Source organism: Patagioenas fasciata, chromosome 3 (genome assembly GCF_037038585.1).
Source record: "Patagioenas fasciata isolate bPatFas1 chromosome 3, bPatFas1.hap1, whole genome shotgun sequence".
Classification (NCBI taxonomy): Eukaryota; Metazoa; Chordata; class Aves; order Columbiformes; family Columbidae; genus Patagioenas; species Patagioenas fasciata.
The window spans coordinates 73,781,601-73,807,358 of record NC_092522.1 but is presented as its reverse complement, the minus strand read 5'-3'; the positions used below and the strand labels follow the sequence as shown (position 1 = coordinate 73,807,358).

At 40.6% G+C, this 25,758-nt stretch overlaps 1 protein-coding gene across 1 annotated transcript in view; it reads right to left on the bottom strand.

Annotated features, from left to right (window-relative positions):
• Positions 1-568: 568 nt before the first annotated feature.
• CEP85L (centrosomal protein 85 like) overlaps positions 569-25,758 on the bottom strand; it is a 117,601-nt gene continuing 92,411 nt past the window's right edge. The window contains exons 5-13 of the mRNA XM_065834542.2: positions 18,231-18,348; positions 16,259-16,432; positions 14,108-14,260; positions 13,676-13,830; positions 11,944-12,061; positions 11,569-11,619; positions 5,937-6,044; positions 5,350-5,563; positions 569-3,991 (exon numbers count right to left, since the gene is read on the bottom strand). Of these exons, the coding sequence (XP_065690614.2) occupies positions 3,828-3,991; positions 5,350-5,563; positions 5,937-6,044; positions 11,569-11,619; positions 11,944-12,061; positions 13,676-13,830; positions 14,108-14,260; positions 16,259-16,432; positions 18,231-18,348 (1,255 nt within the window). The 3' untranslated portion in view covers positions 569-3,827. The remainder of the gene's footprint in view (positions 3,992-5,349; positions 5,564-5,936; positions 6,045-11,568; positions 11,620-11,943; positions 12,062-13,675; positions 13,831-14,107; positions 14,261-16,258; positions 16,433-18,230; positions 18,349-25,758) is intronic.

The window sequence follows — 25,758 nt, the reverse complement described above, 5'->3', positions numbered from 1 at the left end:
CAAGTTCAAGGGGAATTTACACTTACTTCAGGCACAAAAGGCACAAAGGTATGCAGCTGTGGAATTAATATTGCTAATGAGCTACTGGAATAAATAATCCCTTTAGATAATAACCATTGATTTGTTTGCTGTCAAAGAACGCAGGTTAGGTCAGAAGATCTTTTCCCCACTCATGACAGAACTTGTCACATCAATGAGAAGAGCCCAATTATACCTCCAACTCCACCTGTGGAACATCATCGATAGGGACAATGAAAACTGGAGCAAACCACGCGCACACGGAGCAAGCGCAGCGTGCCGTGCCGTCTCGTGCCTGCCTGCCTGCGCCAGGACAGCAGGTGGGGCAGGAAGGGTTTTGCTGGCTTTGTGCTCTTACCCTGCAAGAAACATGTCCAAAACCCCATTTGAAACAAAAACCAGACAGGGAGGGCAGGAGGGCAGGAGGGCAGGAGGGCAGGAGGGCAGGAGGGCAGGAGGGCAGGAGGGCAGGAGGGCAGGAGGGAAGGAGGGCAGGAGGGAAGGAGGGCAGGAGGGCAGGAGGGCAGGAGGGCAGGAGGGCAGGAGGGCAGGAGGGCAGGAGGGCAGGAGGGCAGGAGGGCAGGAGGGAGATCTTTTGAGGTGAAAAGGACAAAACTTCAGCTCTTGTAATGACTTCAGGGCCCCTGGCAGCTGCGAACGCTGGAGCCCGAGTGGGTGGTTAGAGACACCCCCGCAATGCCACACAACTGTCACACCACGGAGCTGCGCAGCTGAGGCCACCAACCTACACCACAGTCACGCAACTGAGCTGTGCTACTTCTATATAGCAAATACCTAGCATCAGCTATAGCTTGTCCAAAGACAGTTGCTCTCCAAGTCTTCTTCAAAATACATTCTTGAATACAGTAGTTACTGTAAATATTTTATAAGGGATTGTTTAAATTCAATCTGAAACTATACAAAAAGCTACTGTACAAATTTGCTGACAGCCAGAACGGTACAGCGTCCATTCACCAGCAGTTGTTATTCAGCCCTTGAGATTGTCCAACAGCTACAGAAAAAGTTGTCATGACTAAATCTAAGCAATTCCAATGTTAACATTCGTTAATCGACTTTGTATTAAATATGCTGAATGAGACCACACACACTATATTTTAACCAATTAAACAATCATGCATATCTTAGACAAAGCTTATTCCATTTAGTGGCATCTGTAAACTGATGCATATATAGTAATTGCTACTACTACAACAGGCCAGATTTTCAGAAATCAAAGCAAAATACTGTATCATTATAGTCAATTGGTAGCCTGCATCTTTGGCTCATACATCCATTTACCTCTCCACTGTCATTTGACTGAGGCAGATAAACTCAAGGGTTTTTAAAATCAAGTGCTTTAAAGTCAACATAAATATTACAGGTTCTGTAATAAAAATATTACAATGCAAAATTACAGCACTGCAATCAAAGTATTACAAACAAAATGGGACCTCCTTCCTGAGGGACTTTCGACTAATACTTGAAGAGCATAAAAGCTCCTGAAGTGCTTTGCAAATACAAATTACTGATCTCAACTCTGCAGTGCAGTGTCACCATTTAACATGAAGGACACCAGCCAAGTGACCAGCTTAACAGTTCAAAGTGACTCAAAAAATCTGCTCCTCTCTAATTGCTCTATTAAACTCCTTGTTGTTTCCACCCAATTTAGAAAAGCGTGTTGCTTGGTAATTTTTCTATAGATACATTTCTATCTAAGGAAATAACAACATGCAACCCAGGTGTTTCTTCTCTCTCCCTAATACTTCATTATCTGAAATGCTATTGTTGCACTCTGACAGACATGGATGCCACGAACGGGAGACTGTTGCTTCCCTTCAGGGCCAAACGCCACAGACCGCACCAAAGGAACGAGCCCGGGCCCCGGTCACAAACGCTGACGCTGTCAGAGGCACAGGAAACTGCAAGCCCATGTGCGCAAAGATCCTTGTCTTCAGTTGTGCCCTAGTGTAAAAGCACATCCTCAAACCTACAGAAAGAGCACAGAAATTCAAAACAAAATGGCCCTTGTTTTTACCTTGAAGTAGAGACACCAGGCATTTTTCACTTGAGATTCCATCTAGACACTGTTTTAGTGCTCACAGGAGCTGAAAAAGTCAGATTAATCTATCTGAAAACAGCATGTAGCAATAACATAAATAGTAACCCTATTTTTCACAAATTAGTCCATGTGTAGGTTCCGGATAGAGAAAACTGTCAAATAAATAAGTCCACATAGCTAAAAAAAAATAAATCACTAAATTATATATATGTAAAAAAATTGTAACTGTTTAACAATGAACAGAAAGCAAAACATCACCAAGTTAAAACTGGTAACCAGTCTACATTGCTATACAATTTTTTTTTCTAGTAACATAAATATAATCAGAAAACCGAAGATATTAACACTTTTGCCATAAAAATCTTACCCTAGAATTGACTTGGTTCTAACCATTAAGCTTTCTCTGAGATTTCTGCTGTTACCCACACTATGGGTCAGTTGACTGACTTGCGCATTAGTCATTTGTTAGTCACAGCCTTCTTTTAATATATTATATGTAACTGATGCCCTTAATTTCCTTAACAGTGGGATTTGAGAGTGGTTTTGCTGTTTGCAAGTTTTTGTTTCCTTCAGCTAAATACTATCTTACACCATACAAAACTGTGCAGCTAACTTGCAGAGTTGTTCCAGGAAATTAGAAGCATTTATGTCATCTGTCCCACAGGAGTGGAACAGCACAGCCAGGTGACACTCACTTAATAAACTACGGAACATGATCTTATTTTTCTAATGTAATTGCTTCCTACATAAATGGAGAAATCAAGAATTCCCAAACAATGCGGAAAATTTTGCAGTCCTCAGATAACCAAGTACTTAACACTGCTAAGTGGAATCATTCTGTTATAAGCCCTGATTTTGCCAAATGCTAAACACCCGGTTTGCAGCCTCAGCAGAGGCCTTCAGGTGTGGAACACAGACCAGCCACATTTTAAAATGGAGATGACATAAGGGAAAAATAAGTATGGTACAAATGCTAAAATACAGTTGTTTGGTTTTTTTTTTTCCCCTGACAGCCACATACTATGCTGCAGTTCCATGCCTTCCAGCTTATCTGGGTTTGTCACAAACTTCAATGTTATTGAAACTTCTCACAGCAATGTGAGAGTGCTTAAAACAATTTTATATGCCTACAATTTATGCACTCCATCTGCATAAAGGAGTTATAACTTGGTTTTCTTCCGCTATTGGGCAAACAAACTAGACACCCATTGCTAAAAACATCTTTCCTATATTAAATTTTTTAGGCAACTTGAAGAGTGAATGCTCCTAGATTGTTCCATTTGCAGTTCCCAGAGTGAACTGCAGTTGCAGAAGCCTCTGGCTTCACTGCAAACAGCTCTAGGTCCTTCAACCCTCTGCTCTCATTTCAGAACACAGATAATTCCATGCAAACCCTTGATGAAGGAAAGGACAGAGGAGTAGCAGCACAACTGTTTTGATACTCTGATTCCAGAAACTAGGTGAAGTAATAAAATGAGCCCTAATGAAGGAAGCAGAGCATCCAACTGAATCATTCTTCACAGCTTGTTCCTACATTCAGTAGTTTAAAGATTTCCTGTAGTTTGTACCACTCTGTTCAAACGATGACTCCCTCCTCTCCACTAGACTCCCGAGATCCAATATGCACAATTCTCAGAGAGATGCACGTGCGGCGCTATTTGCAGTTTTCCGATATGGCTCCTTAATAGAAATGCGAAGACCTGTGACACAGTAGCATTTAATAAGTCATTTGCTACTAGATGAAACGTTGTCATTGAGTAATGCAGTTGTCCCCCATGTCCTGAGCGTAACGGTCCGACATTATAGTCCTTAATTCATCAATATCCTTTCGTAACTGACAAACGTCCAAAAGCTTCTTCGAAAGGGTTTCTGTGCTGTGGTAATTTTCATTCTCTTCAGCTGAACAGCTCAGCGCTGTGAAAAACAACACCTGAGGTTAAAGCTCTAGTAATCACCCTTTGTGAATATGTCAACTAGTCAGTCCCCCTTGAAATAAGGGGTAGGTCACTTCAATTACGTCAAGACAAATCATGCTTTAGTGTGATGAAAAGCCAACAAAATGTGGTATTGTGTGAAATTAACATCAATTCAGAGCCCATCACTGCGCCTCTGAAAAACATGCTTTGCTGTTTGCACCAAGATCTAAACTTGCTGAAGTCCAACAGATCTCAACAACAGTGAAAAAGAACTGGCTTAGAACAGTCATTTTCTAGAGATTCTGGAGGTTTCCAGTCACTCAGACGAGAGAGGTAGGAGTGCCTGGGAAATGGGGCCATGTAAGGTGATGAGATGGTGCTACAGATAAGCTACACTACCCATCCTGCTGGTTGCTGATGGTCTTGTGGACTCTAAGACTAGCATTTGCTGCACTGCCCAGTAGTTCAGAGAGTTACAGTGCAAATGAGTCTGTGTGGTGTGTAATAGCTCTTGCTGCACAGGACGCCACACTTTTACCTTTCTACCTTCCGAAGGCCCAGTTCAGCAACGAGTCTGATTAATTCTGATTAACACCCAGAAAATAATATGATACATCCAGGTAAAAAAAAAAATAATGTAATAGTTTATTAAGCTCGTTAAAAGAAAAGACCTAACACCAACTCACTACACTGAAGTGTAGTGACTGGCCTTAAGAGTGTGTTTCTCATCTCCTGGTTCAGTTTAACAGCTCAGCACGTGCTGAAGACTAGATGTGCCATTAACAGCACTGGAGATGGACTTTCCCAGAACTAGGCTTATCTAATATATGCAGACCCTCAACCCAGCCTGAAACCAGACATACACACATTCAAACAGGAGATGTATAGTCCCAGCACTTGACCCCAGGGGCTTTAAACCAAAAGCACGTGATGTGGCCACACCAGGCCTGCTTACGCCGCACCTCCCTCATAATGAGGTTATAGAGCAGAATGCGTTTGACAGAAAGCATCTGTGAACCCCCAGGGTGACAACAGTGTGTCTCAGGAGGGATGGACACCTGGCTACACACCCCTCTTTTCTAGTAGGGTGAACATATCCACGATTGGGTCCATATGGAGAGTCAGCTACCTTCTCTCCTGACATGATGAAGACCTGTGTAGTCACCTGCATTTAGCAGCCCAGGTCTACTAAAAGCCCAGCCTTTCCAGAGAGCTCCAGGAGTACGCTTCACGCACAAGTTGCGTATCGGGGGGACACTGGCCTGTCCAGCTGCCAGGTTCGAGCATCACTTAGCTAAACTGTTATTCCTGTGTATCAAAAAACTGTTAAGCATTGGAATGACAACAATCACTTACATCTGATTCCCAGCAGCAGGGAAAGGTTAGGCTCCTTGCCCTGAGCTCTCTGGGTGAGAATACTGCATAGTGCTTTCAAGTCAAACAAGCAATGGGACATCTCCTTGAACAACTGGTCTGCGACCGGCATCTTCTCAGATACTGGCTGCCTGGACTGCTCCATCTGCCGCATCTGTTCCTTCAGGGAAGCATTCTCTTCCATCAGTCTTTGGTTCTTTGTGAAAAACAAACAGGAAAAAGGAAAAAGTTAGTCTGCAGCAGCATGCACTGTAGCAGAAAGTTTCCTGGTTCAAACCACAAACAAAATCATTAAACATAATTAATTTCCATACATGTCAATATTTCTGTACCCTTCCAAAGCTCTTACTTGGCTGTCTAGTTCATGTTACCATTGCTTAGCAGCCTTCACTCTTGAAGCTCTCACTTCCTGAAGTAGGGATGGTATCTGTTACATGTCTGCACAGCAGCCAGCACAGTTAAATACGTATTTAAGCTCATAGAGCCCTACCATGAGATGTTATAATCAATTTATAAGGTTCTTCCCAGCTGGTGTGGTCAGGGGTTGGGTTTTTAGAGTCTTTACTTACTTCAGAGAGAACTTTGTTTAACTGCTCTATACTCTTCTCTTTTTCTTCAAGATCATTTGTCATCTTCTGAACTACCAGCTTTTCTTGCAGAAGCGTCTCTTGCATAGACTAAATGGAATGAAAACACAGGTAATGACTTAAAATTTTTGTACTTTATATTAGCATTGACAAAAAATGCACTCTCAGTAACTTTCTAGAGTTTCAGTTATTTATTGCTTTTGTATTAATTCTTCATTTTTTATTTTCTACCGTTTTCACCTGGTAATATTCAACTGGACCCCAACAGCTCTCTGTATACTAAGACAGCTATTCCAAATATCAGTGAAACTCTTTAAATAAACACTATCTGTTTAGAAACAAAAAGACTATGTATGCAAAGCATTCCTCCAATATGGAATACATGAAGTCTAAAATAACCAGGCAATATTGCTTATTCTAACAAAACTATTTCACTTTAAATAAGCAGCAAATTAATGACAGCTAAGCTTCATTCGTACAATTACAGGTTGTAAGTGGACTTTTTTTTGGCCTTTGTTTTTCACAAAGACTGTGGTCTGACTTCCCACAACCTTTCACAACACGGAACTCGCTTCCCCTTCTACACAGCTGAGAAGAAAGTCTTTGACAGTTGATACAGAGCAGCAACCTCTTTAAAACCATCGACACACAAGATAAATCAGAACAGCCTACACAACTCAACTGTGCTGAAAAAGCAACAGCAGGCAAAAAAGTAACTTATTTGTAGTTCATAGTATAATTTTTAACAGATACAATAATTACTAGTTTCTGTAATGAAAACAGCAGTAGGTTTCTAGGATGCTGTTTTACTTAAGTATTAGAGATTTCCAGGACTGACTTCTAGATCAGTCACAAGCAGCAACAAATAACTGCTACAACATGGAATCAGCTGCTGTCAATTCCCCGGTTTCCACCTACAGAGTTGAAACTGAAAAATTCAGAGATATTTCCAAAGTGGATTTTTTTATTGAATTCAGAGAGACCACAGGTGTCTTTGGTGTTAAAATCACTCATATTTATTCCACTAGTGGGCTTTTAGATCTGTAGATATGTCTTTCAAGGTCATCTGGCAAAATTCACAAAGAAGGATATTCAAACCAACTTATCTGAATACTAATAACAATGAATAGTGATTAGATACACTTCTGACGCTTTAAAACAGACAGATCCTTTCAGCTTTCACAAAGAAAAAAAAATCCTCTTTTGTCATTAACGGTATTACTCACAAATCCAATGTTGTGCTATCACAGTGCATATAAAGTGCCCTCCTCATGCCTAGCTCAGCACGTTAATATATAAAACCTGTTGCCCGAATTCAATTATAGATGCAAATCTGACCCCATCATGCTCAAAATACAGCTGGAGCGCTGGTGAAAATGGTGCGTGCCTTGGCACGGTTTGACTGTAACCTTCCACAGAGTGGGACCAGAGGCCATGATGGAGGGAGAAGAAGTTGCATTTGACTGATTTATGGAATGACACTGTCCCAGAAGAATGTTTTTTTCTTGAATCTCTGTAGGAACAATCCTACTGATGCTCCTTCCAAAGCAGGGAACTGTCTCACAGGGAATTCTATATGGTAGCTTCAATAAAATGCTATAGAAAGATCAGTGTTGCTCTTTAGTAAGAGATGTTTAAATTGCTGCCCTGTGACTCTGCAGCTTTATTCAAAGAAAAAAAAAAAAATCCAAGCTCCCCACTTGACTGAACCACAGCAAATTGTGTCAACCTGTGTTGGCTTTGGTGCCTTAGGAAAACAATTTGGCTTTGGAAAAGAAGCCAAATTTACTCTTGTGCAAGTTGCTCCTGAGACATATGAAGAATGGAACTTTCAGGGCACCAGCACTGGGGACTGTAGCACATAGGAGAAGATGTCTATATAGAGGCCTGCCCTTTACCATGTATGTGCCCTATCACATGGCCAAGAGATCATTTAATTGACTTGCCAGCTGTAAGAATTATTAGTGCTGACGAGAAGGTAGGAAGCAAAGAGACGCAAGGCTGGGCTGACAGCAAGTGGAGTTTCCAACGGCCTGGCCACTGACTAAATTTCCCAACACATTCAGGTCAACACCACACACACAGTGAGAAAAGCCAGTACTTTGTCACACCCTTTGCACAACTGGAAAACAGCGGTGCTAAAATTCACATACTCAATAAGGACCAAAAAAATCCACACCTTATTTTCATGTAAGTAATAAGAATCAACAGTCAGAGTCCAGAAACGACTGCTTGTTTTTAAAGCTGTTTTCACACACTTGACCTGCTTCTCAGTTCACCCCCACCGTGCCCTGCGAAAGGAAGAGGTGTGGTAACGTGCATCCTAAAGATAAGCTGTGCGAGAAGTCGCAGCTTCACACTCCAGTGGGAGGAAGGGGAGGAAGAATGAGGGCCCTGCCCCACGTCAGAGGAAACACTCGGGGCCGGGTGAGGGCAGGAAATAGCTCTGCTTCAGACATTTCCTTTGCTGTGCCTGCAGATGAGCTCGACCCACAGTGGCATTAACCCATCTCCTTTAGTTTTTCTAAAAAACATTCCCTACTGAGAGAAATGGCCATATTGAGTCAGACTGAAGGTTGCTCTTGTTGTGTGTCTGTAGCCAAAGAGAAGATGCTTTGGGAAAAGGAGAACAGGGCAATACAGTAACAACAGGTACACAAAACACCCTCCCAGCTTCCAAGTGTCTCCAAATTTTAAGAGTGTTTGATGTGCTTCTCTCCAGGGACACCCAGAACCCCAGTCACATGTAACAGTACGACCACTCCCACGTTTCATGTTTGTGTCAATGCCAAACATTGAAGGTTTGACTGTGCAGCCCTTCTGTGTACCTGGTAAGGAATATAGGAAATATTGCTTTCCCCAGTGTATTTTCAGAACTGCAACTGCTGCTAAATTTACATGAATGCGCAAACTGCCCCAAAGACAATTTCTAGAATACTCCAAATAACGTGCACATGTTCAGCTCATGAGTTGTACCACGTAACAGGAACTACTGGAAGTGAAAAATCAGTGTTTAGTTCTAAAAAATACACCTAACTTCTGTCATTCTCTGCTACCTTAAAGCTCAGAAAAAACACATATGCTTACCAGCCTGGTCAAGCCTACAACTCTCTGATTTCCCCAGTGCTCATAGTGCTATCAGTCATCCATACTTCACCCTTACTTTTTCCATACGATTTCCAAACTTACAATTTGGTGGCATTACTTCCAGCCTGGCACAGTTTGTGTTTATTGTGATGGACAGGACTGACAGATGTACTTCGGGTAACACAGACACTGTGCACCCTAATTTATTTCTACTGTATTTTTCATACCAAAGCTGTTAATTCTGTGATATCTACATTAACCATGTAAATACAGATTTTTTTAAACACCACTCTCATAATTTTTCTGAAGATATGCTATATGTGCAGCATGACATCTTGTCAAGACCAACCAGAATTTTAATCCCTGACACTCAGGAGAAAAAAAATCAACCAAGCAAAACCATACAGGAAGATCAAAATCATTCCAGTATGATTACGAGCAAATAGAAACTGTTGTCTGAAACAGAATTTCTTCGTTTTCAGCTTGCAAGTTAAAACCAGTGAACTAAAATACCTTCTCAAGAATAAGTTTACAACATGGCAAAAGACAGGGAATAAAATGAGATCTTCTGAGCTGAAGATAAATTGTATCTCTATGCTGATAAGGGATTTCTGTTTCTAATGAACTAATTTTCAATGCTTCCCAGGGAACAAACGTGGAAGGTAAGGGACATCAAGCATACAAAGAAGCTGCTGTAGTCTACAAGTATGTTGAGGGCTAATACCACTTTCAAATCTTATTTTCCGTCCTTATATAAAATACCTCAAAAGAGGAGAAGAGAAGGTCCCAGATGACAGAACACCCCTCTGTTCACAGACTGTCGCAACCACTCAGCATTTCCCAGTCTCAGCTCCCTAAAGTCACTTCAGACTAAGCACACAAAACAGCCACCTGTGTAACATGCATGAAGATCTCTAGTCTCAAGATAAAGGTGATGAAGAGAAACAGATCAGAAAGTTCAGGAAATCCAAAAATATTTAGGTTGGTGATAATAAATTTAGGCAAGTTGTGCATATTTCTTATAAGCACAATAAATGCACATAGTAGATATGTAAATATTCTTAATTAAACTATGAAAAGGATCTCAAAGGGAGCTCAATTTGAACTTTTTTTTAATTATGAAACATCAAAACCCACATCTTTCTGTGGCCAAACTTTTGCACATAACAAGCTGTTCCATGAAAACATCTTAATTTGACAAATTTTGTCTTCCTAAAACAAAGAGAAGCTTAAATAATTTTGCTTTTCAGTTAACAGATGCATGTTATGTTGCAACTTAAATTCCTCTACTGCTTCTCTACAGAGGCATTTAATACATTTTAATTTAATTAAGCAAAAATATGGTTGTAGACAGGAATGAAGCCGGCTATTTACCTACACAGTGGAGAAAGGACAAATTTAATGGTGGAAGATTATTTACTTTCAACAGCTACAAATAAGCAAACTTGGCTCCAGTGTGCAGAGTGAAATAAGAAAGCACATTCTCTTAGCCAGTGGTACGCAAGTAGCTCCCTGTCTCTTGGTTATTTGGGTTCCAGCTCCATAGAGTGCTAGCTTTCAGTTTGGAAGGAGCAGGCATTCAGCTGATTGTTTATGACCATTTTGTTGTTCTTCCAAACCTAATATACAAAGAGCCAAAGCAGAAGTACCTTCTCAAAGGACAACCCTGTAACTTCAGTCTTTCTGGAGGGTGAGGAAGCCAAAAGTGTGGAGATATGCCAGTCTAGAAGAATTCAGCTAGAATGCATTTAATTTGACTTCAGGATTTGCTGAAAGCAGATGTTTGGATTTTTTTTAAATGTTCAGCTTTCTCTAGAGCATGTCATACCTTCTTTCCCATTACCTGTATAACATTTCCTTTTCTCCACAACAAACTCTGGTCACTAAGTAACTTTCAAGCATCAGGAGCCTGTTGTGTTAATCTGATCCACGAAGCCACAACTGACTCCCAGTTGACAACCTCTGCTGTCTTGAAAAATCCTTGGCTCCAAGCTAGGTGCCCAAGACCCGCCAAGAGAGTTACGGTATCAAAGTGAGTGATGTGTCAGAAAATAGTTCAACAGGGACCTGCTTAAACAACATGAAATGTGAAGCATCACAGTTTAGAAGGGCACCTGTCTCTACTAAAGATGTCAGCAGTGAAGCTCTTCATCAATACCACTTTTTGTATTTTGGACGATCATCTGAAACCCAAAGTTGGATGGGAGGCTTCACTGTTACTTACAGAGGCAGTCTTCACACTTGAAACAGGCAGCTCTCATATGACATCCACTAGACCAGCAGAAGAAGGATGCCACATAGCAAGTTTTTCACTTTGTGGTAAGTATTTGCAATGTGCTAAACCATACAAACATCAACAACATTTTAAGCCTGCAAAAAAACACTGGTCAACTACAGGCCGTAAGATTAAGTTCTTGGCATTTCTACCTTTGCTCCCTATTTGGGAAAAGGATGAAATTCTAGTTTAGCAATGTTACCTTTATGAACTAAAACCAGAGTAAATAACAGAATGTACACACTTCCTTACCTGCATGTCTAAAAGCAGTCCAGCTATCTGATTTTGTTGATTGTCTATGACCTAGAATATAAAATTGAGCTATTTAAAAAGCTGCAATCTCTTTAGATGCTTCTTAAAAAAAATCACCTTATAGGTGTGTAGCCATAGATTTTTAAATGGGATCTTTGAAAATGTTAACGATAAGACAGAGACTTTAACTCTGACAGAAGAGAAAATTCAAGCAAAATAAACATAATGAACAGAAACAGGTATTGAAAAGAAATTTGAATTAGCAACAAGGGTATAATTCTTCAGTGAGATATTTATTTCTAAAATAAAAAAAAAAATAAAGAAATGCAGGACTCATGGTTAAAGATGTCCCCAGCAGATCATTTGCAGACTCACCTTACTGGCTTTCTCATTCTTTTCTTTGAGACATTCATTCTCGCTTTGAAGCTGTTTTGTGTCCAACATGGGAAGGCGAATACCATCTTCCAGGCATTTTTCTACTTTCTGCTGTAAACTGTCGTTCAACACGAAAGAAAAATTAAATGCACTGACCGAAACCAAAACAGATGTGTGTTCTAGCAAAAAATTAGAAAGTTGCATGATCTTCCCAACCAGAACTGTAAAACCATATCAGGCTGAATCCAGCCTTATGAATGAACAAACCAACAGGGGATGAATGATACAAAAGCCTAAACTACTGAAGTTACCATGGCCCTGACAAGAACAGATTCCTTCACGCAGGAATGGTCTCATGGGCCAGATTCTGTGCTGCATCTCCCAAAAGGCACAGCTTGAGCAGTACAGTGTAGGGAGAGTAGGTAGAGGGGAACAAAGAAAAGCTCTGTGGTGTTCACAGCTGCTCTGTGCTCCTGTGAGAGGCAAAGCCAGCACCAGCACAGATCAGAGGAGTCTTTAAACCTCTCAAAATTACCAGAGCTTCAAAATCAGACTCTCTCGCTGTGGCATGTACAGCTCAACCCAGAGTTCAGAACCAGAGGTTGCACTGAGGACTGGTGGCCTGTCCCTCATGCCCTCTGTGACGTGTAAGGGGGTGCATGCAGCCACCCCTGCCAGCTGCTCCCACACAAGGGCACAACCTTCAGACCCTCTGTAGCTCAACTCCAGCTCCTCAGTGTAGCCAGAGCCTTTGCCTGCTTACCCTCTCTCAGAAAGGAAATACATTTTATTAGTGTTAATCTTGCTTTCTAATTTAGAAACCAGAGGCCATCTCAGCTATTTGTAGGCTTTCAAAAAAGACAAAATGATCTTGTTCTAGATTATGACGGCAGGAAGAAAAAAGGCCTTTCACTGGTAAGATGGAAACAATGCATCAACAATTTGGCTGGCAAGGTGTCCCAACCAGCTTGCCTTTCATCATGGAAACACTTTCAGACTCCTGTGGCATGCACCTTTATCCAATGGAGGGACAGTGAACTGTAGTAACAACCACATAAATTATCAAAACTGATTCCCTCCTGCTTCACCCCTCCCCCCCTTTTTAAAAAAATAAGCATTTAAGCAGCTCTCCTGATCTACAATGTACCATAGTAACAGAGTTTCCATGTCTCATCTGGAATCTTCTCATGGATCTCTATCCCATTTTTTTTTTCATAGTTATGCAAGTTCAATGACAGCAGATTAGCTACAGCTAAATCTCTCTGTAAACACCCCCACCTTCAGTGAAAAGGTAAGAAACAGCTATAATTTATCAAACTGTTGACGCTTCCCTGATACACCCATCAGCTAATATCTAAGGAGCTTTTCCACAGCTTGTGCAGGATTAGTTATCAAATACGAGTGCTGACAGCTTCTATACAATGCCCCTTTGCTGCACACATTTATTCTATCTTTTATCTGGAAGTCGGCTATGATGCCATTGCATGTGTCCCACATCTTTAAAAAAAGACAGTAGAGTATCCTAGGCAGACTCTTTTCTGTGTTATTACTTGCAATTTGACAAAAATAAAAATCTTACCGGATTTCCTATTGCACTACATTGTCATTCTGCACAGTAACAGATTTACGTCATGAAAAATCATCAGCATTGTAACAGATTAAGAGTGTAAACATTAGGTCTTGACATTGGGTGGGAAACACACCCGTTTCAGGGCACAGCCCAAGTTCATACCTCTGTACTGTTGTGACCAGCTCTTTTTCTTTTTTCTTCTGACACACCAGTTGCAGTTCTCTCTCTCTGCACTGCGATCGGGCCTCTGCGAGCTTCTTTTCCAACTCAGTCATAGTTTCTTGAAGCTGCTTGTTCTTCTCTTCTAGAATTTGCAGCTAACACAGGTTACATTAGTCAGACACAATGTCACATTAGCAGAAGGTCTTACAGCAGGCCACAGCCTCGCAGTTACCTTCTGTCTAATCTTGGGCCCATTTCACCTATCTGAGTATGAGAATCCCTAATAGCTACAGTGCTTTCTAAAACATTTAAATACTTCTCTTCCTGAGCAGATGGGGAAAAATAAGTGTTGAAACCATAAGATCTGACAACAGATATTAGGGAGTTTACTTGTATTTTTAAAATGTAAACCAAACTCCCTTTTTACCTTACCTGTTTAGTCTGCCCTTCTATATCATCCAGAGTTGGTAGGTCAGCCAGATATTTTTCTAAGGTTTCAATTCGTCTTTGTTTTTCTTTGTTTTGCTCAGACTCTTTCTGGTATTTCTTTTTCAGGCTATTAATAAATCGGTCTCTAGTTTTAAGCTGGAAGAAAACAACAGTAAATGTTTTACAACTACAGTGAAAAATAGACCTGCTTTAGAAGCAGATGCTGATCAGCCTTCAAGAATTGTACTCTCAGCTGCATGAAATGGTTGGTTACTGCAGAAAACAAAACCAAAGAATGATTAATCCCAGCAGTTCTAAGTCACTGACCCACACGTGACTTTGAGGCACAGTTCTTTCACCTCTGCCCAGAACACTCCATGTACCTTGTGATATAAAAACATTACAATTCAACAGTTTAAATATTCTTTACTTTTTCATCAGTAGGGAAGTTCACATGCAACAAATGATAAGGAAATATTTTAGTTGTTCTTCTTCTTCCTCTGGCCTGGAGAACAACTTAAACCCAGGGGCTTAAGATGCCTGTAGAAAAGATGCTTTAAGAAAGCCACTCTTCAGTTCTGATGATCTCTGATGTAATTGCACGACTATAAAAGTCAGATTTTTGGCTCCAGCTCTTCTTGGGTTAATTTCTTAATTGTCCCATCAGTCTGGAAAAGTCTGTGGTTTTTTGTTGTTGTTGTGGGGTTTTTTTGTTTTTGTTTTTGTTTTTTTTTTTACACTATTGTTTTATTTTTGTTTGCACTCCTGGTACTTATTGTACTTCGCTTTATTGCCTAGGTGAAAAAAGGGGAAGGGAAGGCAGAAAAAAAAGAGCATTTTCCAGTTCTAGTCCAAGTTCATAAAAACCAGTATCTCTATTGCCGGCACCAAGTTGTAGCAATCCACAGATAACAAACACTTGTCTACTAGAGTAAATGCAAAACATACTTTTATTTTGGTGCTACAGAAACCCATCTCACTGAGAAATAAATGTGTGACACTGTCAATGCAACAGTAACAGAACCTACTGAAAAGTTTAAGTAAATAACATCTGGAAAGTTTCTTCCAGAGATGGCCTTCTATACGGGCCACAAAATCAAGGACTACCAAAAGGCTGGAATTCTTTCTCACCTCAATGTTAACACCATTTTCCCCACTCCCTGGCCAAATCTGGTTCTGGGATGAAAAAACTCACCTTCTCCACAAAGTCAGGCATTTGCTCAGAAACAACCCTAGCACAGCTATTGGCAACAATCCTTCTCATCAGTACAGAAATTCCGTTTTTGTCCCCTCATCAGTACAGAAATTCCGTTTTTGTCTCTGACCCAGGACACCAAGCCTTTGGGTTTGGGCTGCTTTCCCAGTGAGCACAGCAGAGAACTCAAAATGGCAGAGAACCAATCCCCAGGCTCAGCATCCACAGGGAATGGTGCACAGCTCCTTCATCCCTCCACAGTCTTCCTTCAAACAGAACAGCGCTGATTTTATTACCAAAATACGTGCTCCCCCCCCCTTGCTGTCCTTTCTCTCCTTGAGAGCCTTTTGTTCAGCAAACAGAATGGAAGGGTGTTAAGGGGTGAATCAGGCTGCAGCAGCGCCTACACACTGAGTAAAAGCAGAGACAGGAAGCAGCAGTCAAAGAAACCCCTTGTCAAGAAAGCCCTGCCCAGAACACAGCCATCTAAGTCCCTTCCTTGTCTCAGACTAAAGTCTACTTTGCACATCCCAGCAAAACTACAAGAGAATCACTCCTGCTGAGTAGGCACGTACAAGCTCTAAGTGCATCTCAAATCATGAGGCCCACACTTACAGGCCATGCTAAAAATAGAAATTTAATTTTCATACTCTGTGGTTTTAAATAATACTTTATTTACTGTAATAATAAACACTTTAAGCTACATGAATTCTCAGAGCTTAGCAGCTTTTCTTCAAGGCATGTTTAACCGATACCTTTTTAGGATTCATTAACTACAAGTTCAGATTTATCCATTGCCAATACCTACAATCACCAACTATCAATTTTTCTATCACAGACACTCTAGTTACCTTTTGAGAACAGCTCAGCAACCCACATACTAAGATTCTTTCTAGTGAATAAAACATATGCTGCTATAACAATGTCACAAGGAAATCTGGAACACGAAAGACACTTACTTTCTCCTCCATCTTCTTTTTCTCCTCACTAGATTTGTTTGAAATCTGTTTTACGAATTCACTGAGTTGTAATTCCTTATTCTCTGCCGCAATCTTTCGCTCAAGCTCCTCAAGGTGGGATGTTGATCTTTCTGAAACGTGAGGTTGCAGTGATGTGCTCTCATACTGTGGTTGCTTAAAAAAGAAATAATATAATCATACAAATGCACACACGCATACCACCATATGCTTAGGCAGCACAGCACAAAAGAGTTCTGCATTTTCTTCCGCTGTCAGGAAGGGTTGGGTTTCAATTTTCAAACACTAAAATACAGAGTAATAGCATGTATTTCAGGAATCTGGAGCAAAAAAAAGTAAAGAAGCCAGACACCTTTACATTCACAACGCAAGCTAATGAATATTGTGGGGCCACTTTCCCCTCAGATTAATGGAAGAGGTATGACCTTTCTTCCAAAGGAAATCCCTGAAAATCCAAACAAAAAGTGTTTTCAAAAGACATCACTGCTATTGCATTATCATACCATCCTCTAAGAAGAAAAGCACTCTAATATAGCCATTGCCATTTAATAAAGTAAGAGATGCTCCAGTCTCAAGATCCTTCCAAAGCAGAACATTAGTACTAAAACCTTAGAGTTGTCACACCTGAGGTGCAGAAGGGTATGGGGACAAGCCTGAGAATACAGCTACAATCAGAAGGCAGGCCTCCTAGCTTATGGCCTGTACACCAAAACCCTCCTCCCCTTCCATTTCATGCAATTCAGTATTACTCTTCTACCTCCACTGCCCACAGACAGAAAAGCACAAAATGGAAATTAGCTGCACTTGGGATGAAAAAGGAGATGCATTCTATTAGGCTTTCAGCTTCAACATTCTTTTAATAACATCAACTGGTATCTTTAAAGAAATTACACAGGCAGTATTTTTAACTAGTAACATTCCTTCAGCAAAGCATTAAGAGATTGAAACCTCCATCACACGAGATTTGCATTTGCAAGTGAATCTTGTAGAAGGCACACAATTCAAGTAGAAATTCCAATATATTATAAACTTTCTTAACTCTTTGAATTATGAAAGACGAATGCACCTACTGCTTTATTTAAAGTGTGTTGTGGTACACTAAGATATGTACACTAAAACTTCAGTTTCTGCAGTATTTTTTAAACATCTTAATCTGGAGAGAATTTTAAAATATTTCATAAAAGAACTTCTGGAAGCAGCAAAACCCAGATTCCTAGATGTCTGAAAAAGTTTTTGAGTATGTAACTTCAAGGCTCTACTCTAATTTCTCTCCTGTCTCACACAAACCAGATTGCCACCTGATGCACAGCTGTGTTATTCTAACGACATAATTAATGTCATGCTGTAGTACACCAGCTGACATCCCGGTGCAGTGTTAGTGACAGAAGATAAAGTAATAAAAGAGGGACAGAAAAGCTATTTCTCTGCAAATCTGCCCTTAATAGTCTCTTTCTGCATTGCCTTTTGGATACGTGTTTTGCAAAAGTATTCCACCAGTCTGTCTTCACACACTTCTTTCATCTATTTATCAATACAATCTAACTACCCCTTTGGGTAGCACCTCCTTCTCTTCAGAAAACATTCCATCAAGTTGCTTTCAGATACTCTTATTAAAACTACTTTCTCCTAATACCTCCCTGTATAACTGTGCTACAGTCAGGCTGTCAAACCCTTGTTCTTACAGTGTCACAATTCCACATTCTTACTCCATATTTATCAGATTTCATAACATTATGTACATACTTGTTTATGTAACTTATATTTTTGCAAATGTAAAGTAAACTACAATGCTTACAGGGTATTCTCCTCCACGCAATTCACAGCTATACAATTACACCACCATCAATAATCACAAAAGCTCTACATTTTAGCCTGTAGTAAATTCTGAACATGCTTTCAGGTGTCAGTCACTAGCCAACAGAAAGCTTTGCTAAAAGTAAAATATCCATCCTACCTGCAAATTAGTCACATAAGGTTCTTCGCAGTTTGCAAGATGGCTCAGTCTTGCGTGTTGAGCTCGTAATTCATTCTCCCTTATTCTCTGATGTAAATTGTTAATTTGCTGCTTTTGCCTGTAATACACAGATTTTATTAGAAAGGAAAGAGAATGGCATAGAGATTAAAAAAACCATAGAATTTAAGACTTATACTGAAGAAGACTGTAACAATGCTATTAGACTACCCTGGATCTACATTAGCTGTGGACTTTTTCCCACAGCAGCCAAACCACAACTAGTCTAGTTTACCACTGGAACTGGAGTCTCATCAGGATATGAACTATTAAACCACAGTTGCCACGTATAATAACTTTAACTTAAGCATATCCCAAAGGATCTCTGCTCAATTGGCAACAATAAACAAAACTTGTGGAAATATGACTGTAAAACTATATCAGTTGGGGGGAGGTTGAGAAAAGCTTCTGTTGTCATTTGCTCCTAGGGCCAGAAGTATAATAAGGAAAAAGCACACAGAAAGCAGAACGAAAACAAACAAAACCGACATCTTTACTTGGATTTCTGCTCAGCCCCTCTCTTTTTGCCAAAACTGACTTTTGACACAGGTTGAGGAGATTTACAAATCAAGGGGAGCAGAAAGAACTTAAGAAGAAAAACTCATTGTGTAAGATAGTCAGCACGGCTTTCCTGCAAGGTCTTTCCTTTTGCTTTGCTTAAGACCTTCTCCTCAACTGCTTTACATAAGATGTTCTCTACCCCTAGGACAAATACAGCACTGCATACCAAGCCAGAATTAACCTCTTACACCAATGGCTTGGCCAGTGTGCAGCAGAAACAGTATCACTATTATATCACTATTTAATTATATCACTATTTAAACCATGACTGCATTTGAACCAGCATGGCAGCAGGGCAAAGAGAAGGCAGGTCTGGGCCCCAGCCTATGTTAGAGCCCGCGAGATGCGCTGTGCTCTCCAGGGAGCGATGGGCACCTCAAAAATGGACCCCAGAAATGGCACAGTCAGCACCCATTAGAAACACACACAGCAACCTGCTCAGTAAGCTTAAAAGCAATTTTGTGCACTCCTTTAATTTCCCTTTTACTTCTTTCTTTTTTTTTTTTTTTTAATTCCAGGACATATTTGCATGCAAGCATGAAATTGTTTCTCAAAGCTTCACCTCTAAGCATCCAGTATGATCAGCTTTTCTGGAAATGATGCTGCTGAACTGAGATGACTAAAGCCAATCTTAAGATAAGATAAATGGCAAACGCAGGTTAACTTCCAAGGGAGAAGACCTGCCAGTGCACACAGTGGAAAAGTAAATCCTCTAAAAGTACAGAAAAATAGATCATAGTTGGTTTGATTTTTTAAAATTTGGAGAGGGTCATATTTAAGAAGAGCATCTTGGAAATTTTACTCTAAGGGTACAAAATATGTAATATATACCCAATAAACTAACACAAAAGATGCATTAGTTGAAAATATGTCAACTGTAAATTTTAAGAGGAAAAATAAGGTGCAAAAACCCAATTAAAGGGAGTATCTTAGCTACATACATTGTCCTAGCTAATCATCAGCCAACTGTGTCCCAATTATCTGGTTTACAAGAGGAATTCAAGTATTTCAAAAATAATGAATATATTACAAGTTAAATTTTTAAGCTATACACATTACAGAAGACATGGTGCATGCCTACAGAATATCTTTTTTATGTTTCCACATTTTTTATATAGAAAGAAAAACAATGACTAGAAAAACCGCATAAACAAGTTGCAATTTGGTAGTACCTTAGAACAATTCAGTCAATGCAATTCATAAAAACAGAGCAACTGAATGTATTTACATGATTCCATCGCAAGTCTTAAAATATTCCATATCACCACAGGTGATTTTGAGGCTTCCCTCTTCCATTCTACTGTCTACATGGAACAAGCTTGTACAAATAGAAAAGGAGTACGTAACACTGAAAGACTTTGGACGCTTCTGGTTGGTGTCTGTATGATGACACTACAAACACAGAGCTTCACACCTATTTTGAAAGAAGTGGATTTAAGATCAGGTAAAATAATCTGCTTTTAACTTGTAACAGACCTTATATGAGCCCAAGAGTTTGTATAACCATATGAGAAAATAGAAAACCTTGATGACTTCTGTGCATGCTTGGTCACAGATACCAAAATAATTTACTGTGAGTTGTCTTAACCTACAAACAGAAGTAATTTTTCATTTTTTATGACCTTATTACTTACTAGACAGATCTATTAAAATATCTTTGCCCCATGTGTTTTGAAATTACTTATCCATTTGTCACTTATCCCTTGACGGCACTAAGTGATTTTCTGTTTGTGGCTGACTGGAACTTAGCAGTGCCTTCCTTCACAGGCAGGATTTCAATAGCCTGAACTAAACATTACAGCCTGAGTAAATGTTTTAAAATATTTCTGAACTTCTAATATAGTTTGAGCTACATTACCATATTTCCTTTCATAATCCTTTCCCTACCATACCAAATCCCTGCAGGAAAAAGGTGAGACAAATTAATCCGTGATGAAGCAGAGCTGCACTAGCATAGAGCGTAACTAGCTTTTTCTTTTCACTCTGCAAAGCATGAAACTCTCCCCCATTATAAAACCTTGCCAACAAAACACACCATACAAATGTTTTAAGGCTGTGTAGATCCCACATGACTTCTTCACATAACTGCCTCTCTGAAAATATCATTAACCTCACGACACCCAGAAACAAAAATTCTGAAAACAGCCCAGCAGTCACAAGCAGAATAGAAGATAAGCACCATAGAAACATATTTACTATTTACATACAATCCTAGACTTCATACCAGATGCATTTTATCACTGATGTTCTCATATGCTAAGACAGTTTTAATCCTGTTAGCCCACAGCTGTTACTATTAATCCTCTGCATAACCACAGGCTGTGAACTTTAAATGAAGGGAGTGTAGAGAAGTTCAAACGCTCTCAGAAACACAGCTCACGTATTGCAGTGGGAACACCGGCCCCAGAAGCCTCCCTATTACCGATCAATCATTCCAGCACTTTCAAAAACAAACAAAAACAAAGCACACCAAACCAAAAACCAACAACAAAACAACCTTCAGCATTAAGGTATCCAAAGTTCTGCTCAGATACAGGGCAACTGCCTCTCTGGGTAGGTCCAAACCAGATATAAATAATCCTGAAACTGAGGCATTTTACCTTCTAGGCAGCAACACTTCTGTCACCCTGTACCAGCTCTAACATTCATAAACTCATGTGAATCCTCTGTGTTCGTGGAGGGCCAGACTAGAGAAGACTGAAGCTCTGCAGCTGTTGGGACCAATGCTAGCAAACTCTACTCTTCCCTTTCTCTGATCAGCTGCTAAAACACTCAATTCTTCCCAAGGGTTCGAAATGTTTTAAAAAAAGATTAATTTTTTTTTTTTTTTTGGCCACAGATGCTGGAGCTATGCAGCTGCACTGCACCAATCTGACTTACTCCTTTTCCTGTAACTTTCAATGCAGGAACTTCTAATCACTCAGTCTTACACAGGACTGAAGTATTCAGAGATGGAGCTCCTCAACCTTTTGTGATTCCAGAAATCTGCATACCAGCGGGTGCAGGCTGTGGTCTGAGCTCAAGGCATGTGGGAATCTGACAGGAGCCCACCCTTGAGACTTGCGTTTACAGAAACCAGACCACCGCTCACACAAGCAGGTTCAAAGAAGATTCTGTACCTAAGCACCATGGAAACGACTTTCCTTCAAAAATTCCCTGTTTTGTTTTGTTTTTTCCATGAGTGGGTGTTAGTCCTATGTTGATGGCAAATGGTTATTGGCATATTATGTGAACGTCACAGGAGTTCTCACATAGTTTCATTTAGCTCCTTTGTCTAAAGAGAAAATACTCTATAAAATTTATCTTCATTTGTCTGTCTTGACATGTCCCCTACCTTACACTCAGACCTCAGGAGAACAGAAAAGGGGCAATACCCTTCTCTAAAGCCATCAATCAACCAAAAAGACTCATAGGGGAGAAAACTTTGTTAAAAAAGTCACAAGAGGCAGGAGGAATGAAAGACATCCTCTTGGAAGGGACATTTAGAAGTATTCCTTATTTAAATCGATGCTTCAGAAGAATATGTCATTAAAAGATGTATAAACTTGAACTCTTCTATCCAATCAGTTAATACACACATTACACTAGTAACATTGTTTTCACAAAAAGTTCTGGCATAAATCCTTCCAGCTGTCCCTCAGAGTGTAATACTGTCTCCAGGAACAGGGGGTGGCAGTGCAGAAGCAAACAGACAAAAAAAACCCTGAAACTCTTTTTGACCTAGGAGAAGATTTTGGTACACAGAAGACCACTGCAGTTACCCACAGAAGAGTTCTGCAATGAAGACACTGAAGGCATTGTCAAGTACTTTTCTTCAAATACAATGATTTTAAGGCTTGCTTTTTCTTCCCCCCCTCAAAAGCAACCTGCTTGTTAATAGTTTCACTACCATTACTATCATTATTACTTTTGTTCTAAAAATTTCACTGATACCCTGGACTATGCCTTTTCACCCAATTTTTGGAACCTCCAACCACAATTTATAAATATCCTGAGATGGAATCCTCCCTGTGCTGCTCCCAGGTGCATTCTTTCCAAGAGAACTCAGCTGAAGTGACAGGTTATCCAACATACATGACTTAGGCAGTGGCTATGTGCTCTGCTGTTCCCCACAACCACCTCTTTTGTCCCAATTCCCACATGTCAGTTATTCACATGCTAGCTAGATTATTTATGGAAAATTCCACTATTTTCACAAAGTAATGACTTTGGCTTACTTCCAGGTCTTGTAAAATACACACATCTTTTGTTCTCTTTATTTCACTGCGCGTTCTTGATTTTTGTAAACAATATTTCAAGGCTTTAGTCATGTTTCACTACTGCAGATTGATGACACATTACATGGAAGGAAAAGTTACAAACCTATCATGGCAGATCACAGAATTTTCTCACCTTTCCAGAATTACTAACTATTATCTCTACACAAACCACTGGCACTAGAGACTAGGTTACCTAAGATGTTGATTCTGTAAAGCTATTTTCATGGCATTTAAGGAGAGTAGTTCTCCTTACCTGGCTTCCTGCCTGCCACAGATACCTCCACTCCCACACAGTCATCTCTGTGGTGATCACAACAATTCAAATCAAACTGAAGCATGTCAATTATCAGGAAGCTAAAAGCCCACACTTGAAGGACTGAAACCAATGAGGTGACATACGCCAGCACGGTTCTGGCAGGTCTCTACCAACGTCCTTTGCGGCAGAAGAAAGCAAAAGCCATTGATCCTGAACGTTGCGATGTTTGGGTAGAAAGTCAATTCTGAGCAGCGAGCATTTGAGAAGAGTGGTTCACTAAATATCTCAAACTTCCACCTTTCTCATGCTGAGGGGATGGGGGGCAAAAGTAAGTCCCAGCGTACTTTAAACCAGTTATGCACCTAAGGAAAAGAAACATTCTTTTTAAGCCCTTGCAAACAGCAAAACAGCCCACCAGCTACTCTCTTCTCTTCTAACATAACAATTAGAGTGCCCTAACATCAAGTAACTGTTTTTAGCTCACCTAAAGCCAGGTCTGCAAACAAGCAGCTCACTTCCAGTCGGTATATGGAGATGACAGGAAGAAAATGCAGTAAACATTGTGCTGTCCCATCTGTCTGGGGACACGCTGCTGGTGTCCCTGCTGTGCCCTGGGACATAAGCGCTCAGCCCCTCACTGGGTCATGGCCCCCTGACCACTAACTCACGCTCCCCAGGAACCCCTGGCCCTCGTGGGACTGAAAGAGAGAGAACAGAGTGAGAAGTTACTGGGGTTGAAGGAGCCGTGGGGTTAAAAACAGGGACAGCCACCTTGTAACCTGAACAATGCTGGCCCTGAGCAAAACTGTGGGGCTGGTCCCTGGTGCTGGGGCCCTGGGATAACGCTGAAGGTGAGGGACTGACTAAGGAGGGCTGGTGAGGAGGAGAGGCAAGAGTCCATGCAGCACTGCTCAGCCAAGCTGCTCCAGCTGTAACAGGGACCCCCCAACCGTGCCCACCCTGGCATTGCTGTGCCAGCAAGAGAGTTAGTGCTCTTCTGCAAAACTGAGAAGGGAGAACGGCAGGCCAAATACTGGCCTTAGTGGCAAGAGCATCACCACGCTGGGACACTTGTATTTAAAGACCAGACTTAGAAATGTGGGCTAAGGAATGACCAAAAAAGGCTTCACGTCTGTGTTTCAATGATGGGTCTACTAAATTTGCAGTCTCTCTGCCCACAGACAGTAAGGTGCTGCTTCTGGTGGTGCATCTTCCCTGCGTCACTGTTCTCTGCAGACAAACATGGGGAAGACAACCTACTGTGCCCCATGAAACGGCAGCCAAGCTCCCTCCATCCAGGGTGACTGTGATTCTACTTACAAAGCTGGCTAGAATCCAGAGGAAGACGACTACTGCCATTTGATGCTAACTGGATCCATTCAAATGAGCAAAAAGAAAGTTAAAGCTGTAAAAGTGAAGTATCAATTGGCGGGGGAGGAGGGGCACAGATACTGATTTTGATTCATTTGTAGCTCTGTCCGTTAGCTCAAACAATCCCCTTTGAAGCTCCAGTCAGCACAAAGGCTGTGAATAGGAGAGAACAGCACTCAGCTGAACATGCATGAACCTGGACTGTCTTCAGAGACCAGCATTAATAATAAAGAAGCTGCTTAATATAAAAATTGCTTCTGTGTATGTCTCAAAAACATTAATATGAGATAACTGATATTCCCACAATTTTCTCATATTCACACAGGACAAGCGATCTGTGGAGTCATGCTTAGACAGCACAGACACTCATACCTGCATTTGTCTGGAAATAAACCACATTTTCTTCAACCTGGGACCAACTCATCTGTTCTTTATAAACCCATCTTACCCTTACTTATTCTAACACGAAACCCACATCTGCCAGAGGAGCACTTCTTGCCCTCAACTTCTTAGATTTACACTAATTGAAGGCTCTTAGTTCTACGCCACAAATCAAGATACAGGTCCAGTATCTTCAAACACTTCAGGGACTTTGGGAGGGAGCTTCTTCCACCACAGAAGGGACAATAGTAACTTCATAAGAAATAAAATAACAATTGACGCTTACCTTCAAAAGTCATGAGTTGACAAGAAAGACTTGTTTTAGGTGAAAATGGTTGAGCAGATTCCTCAGAATCAGGATGCAAAGTAAAATATAACATGGATCCTTCTGTATTACAGATACAATTTATTCCACTCCACAGTTGGAGGTATGCTGTTTTGTTGCTTAAGAAGTTGGATACCAATTTTTATATCCCTTTGTTTTAAAAGCATAATCCCTTGGGACCAGAAGTGCAAACGTGCAGAGTGCTGATAGGGAAAGAGATCAGTAGGAAACAAAGTCCTGAAAACAATGTGAATACATTTTCTGCAATTTGGAAGACAATGCCAAAAAACTCCAACATCAGCAAAGCTCATGAGAAAA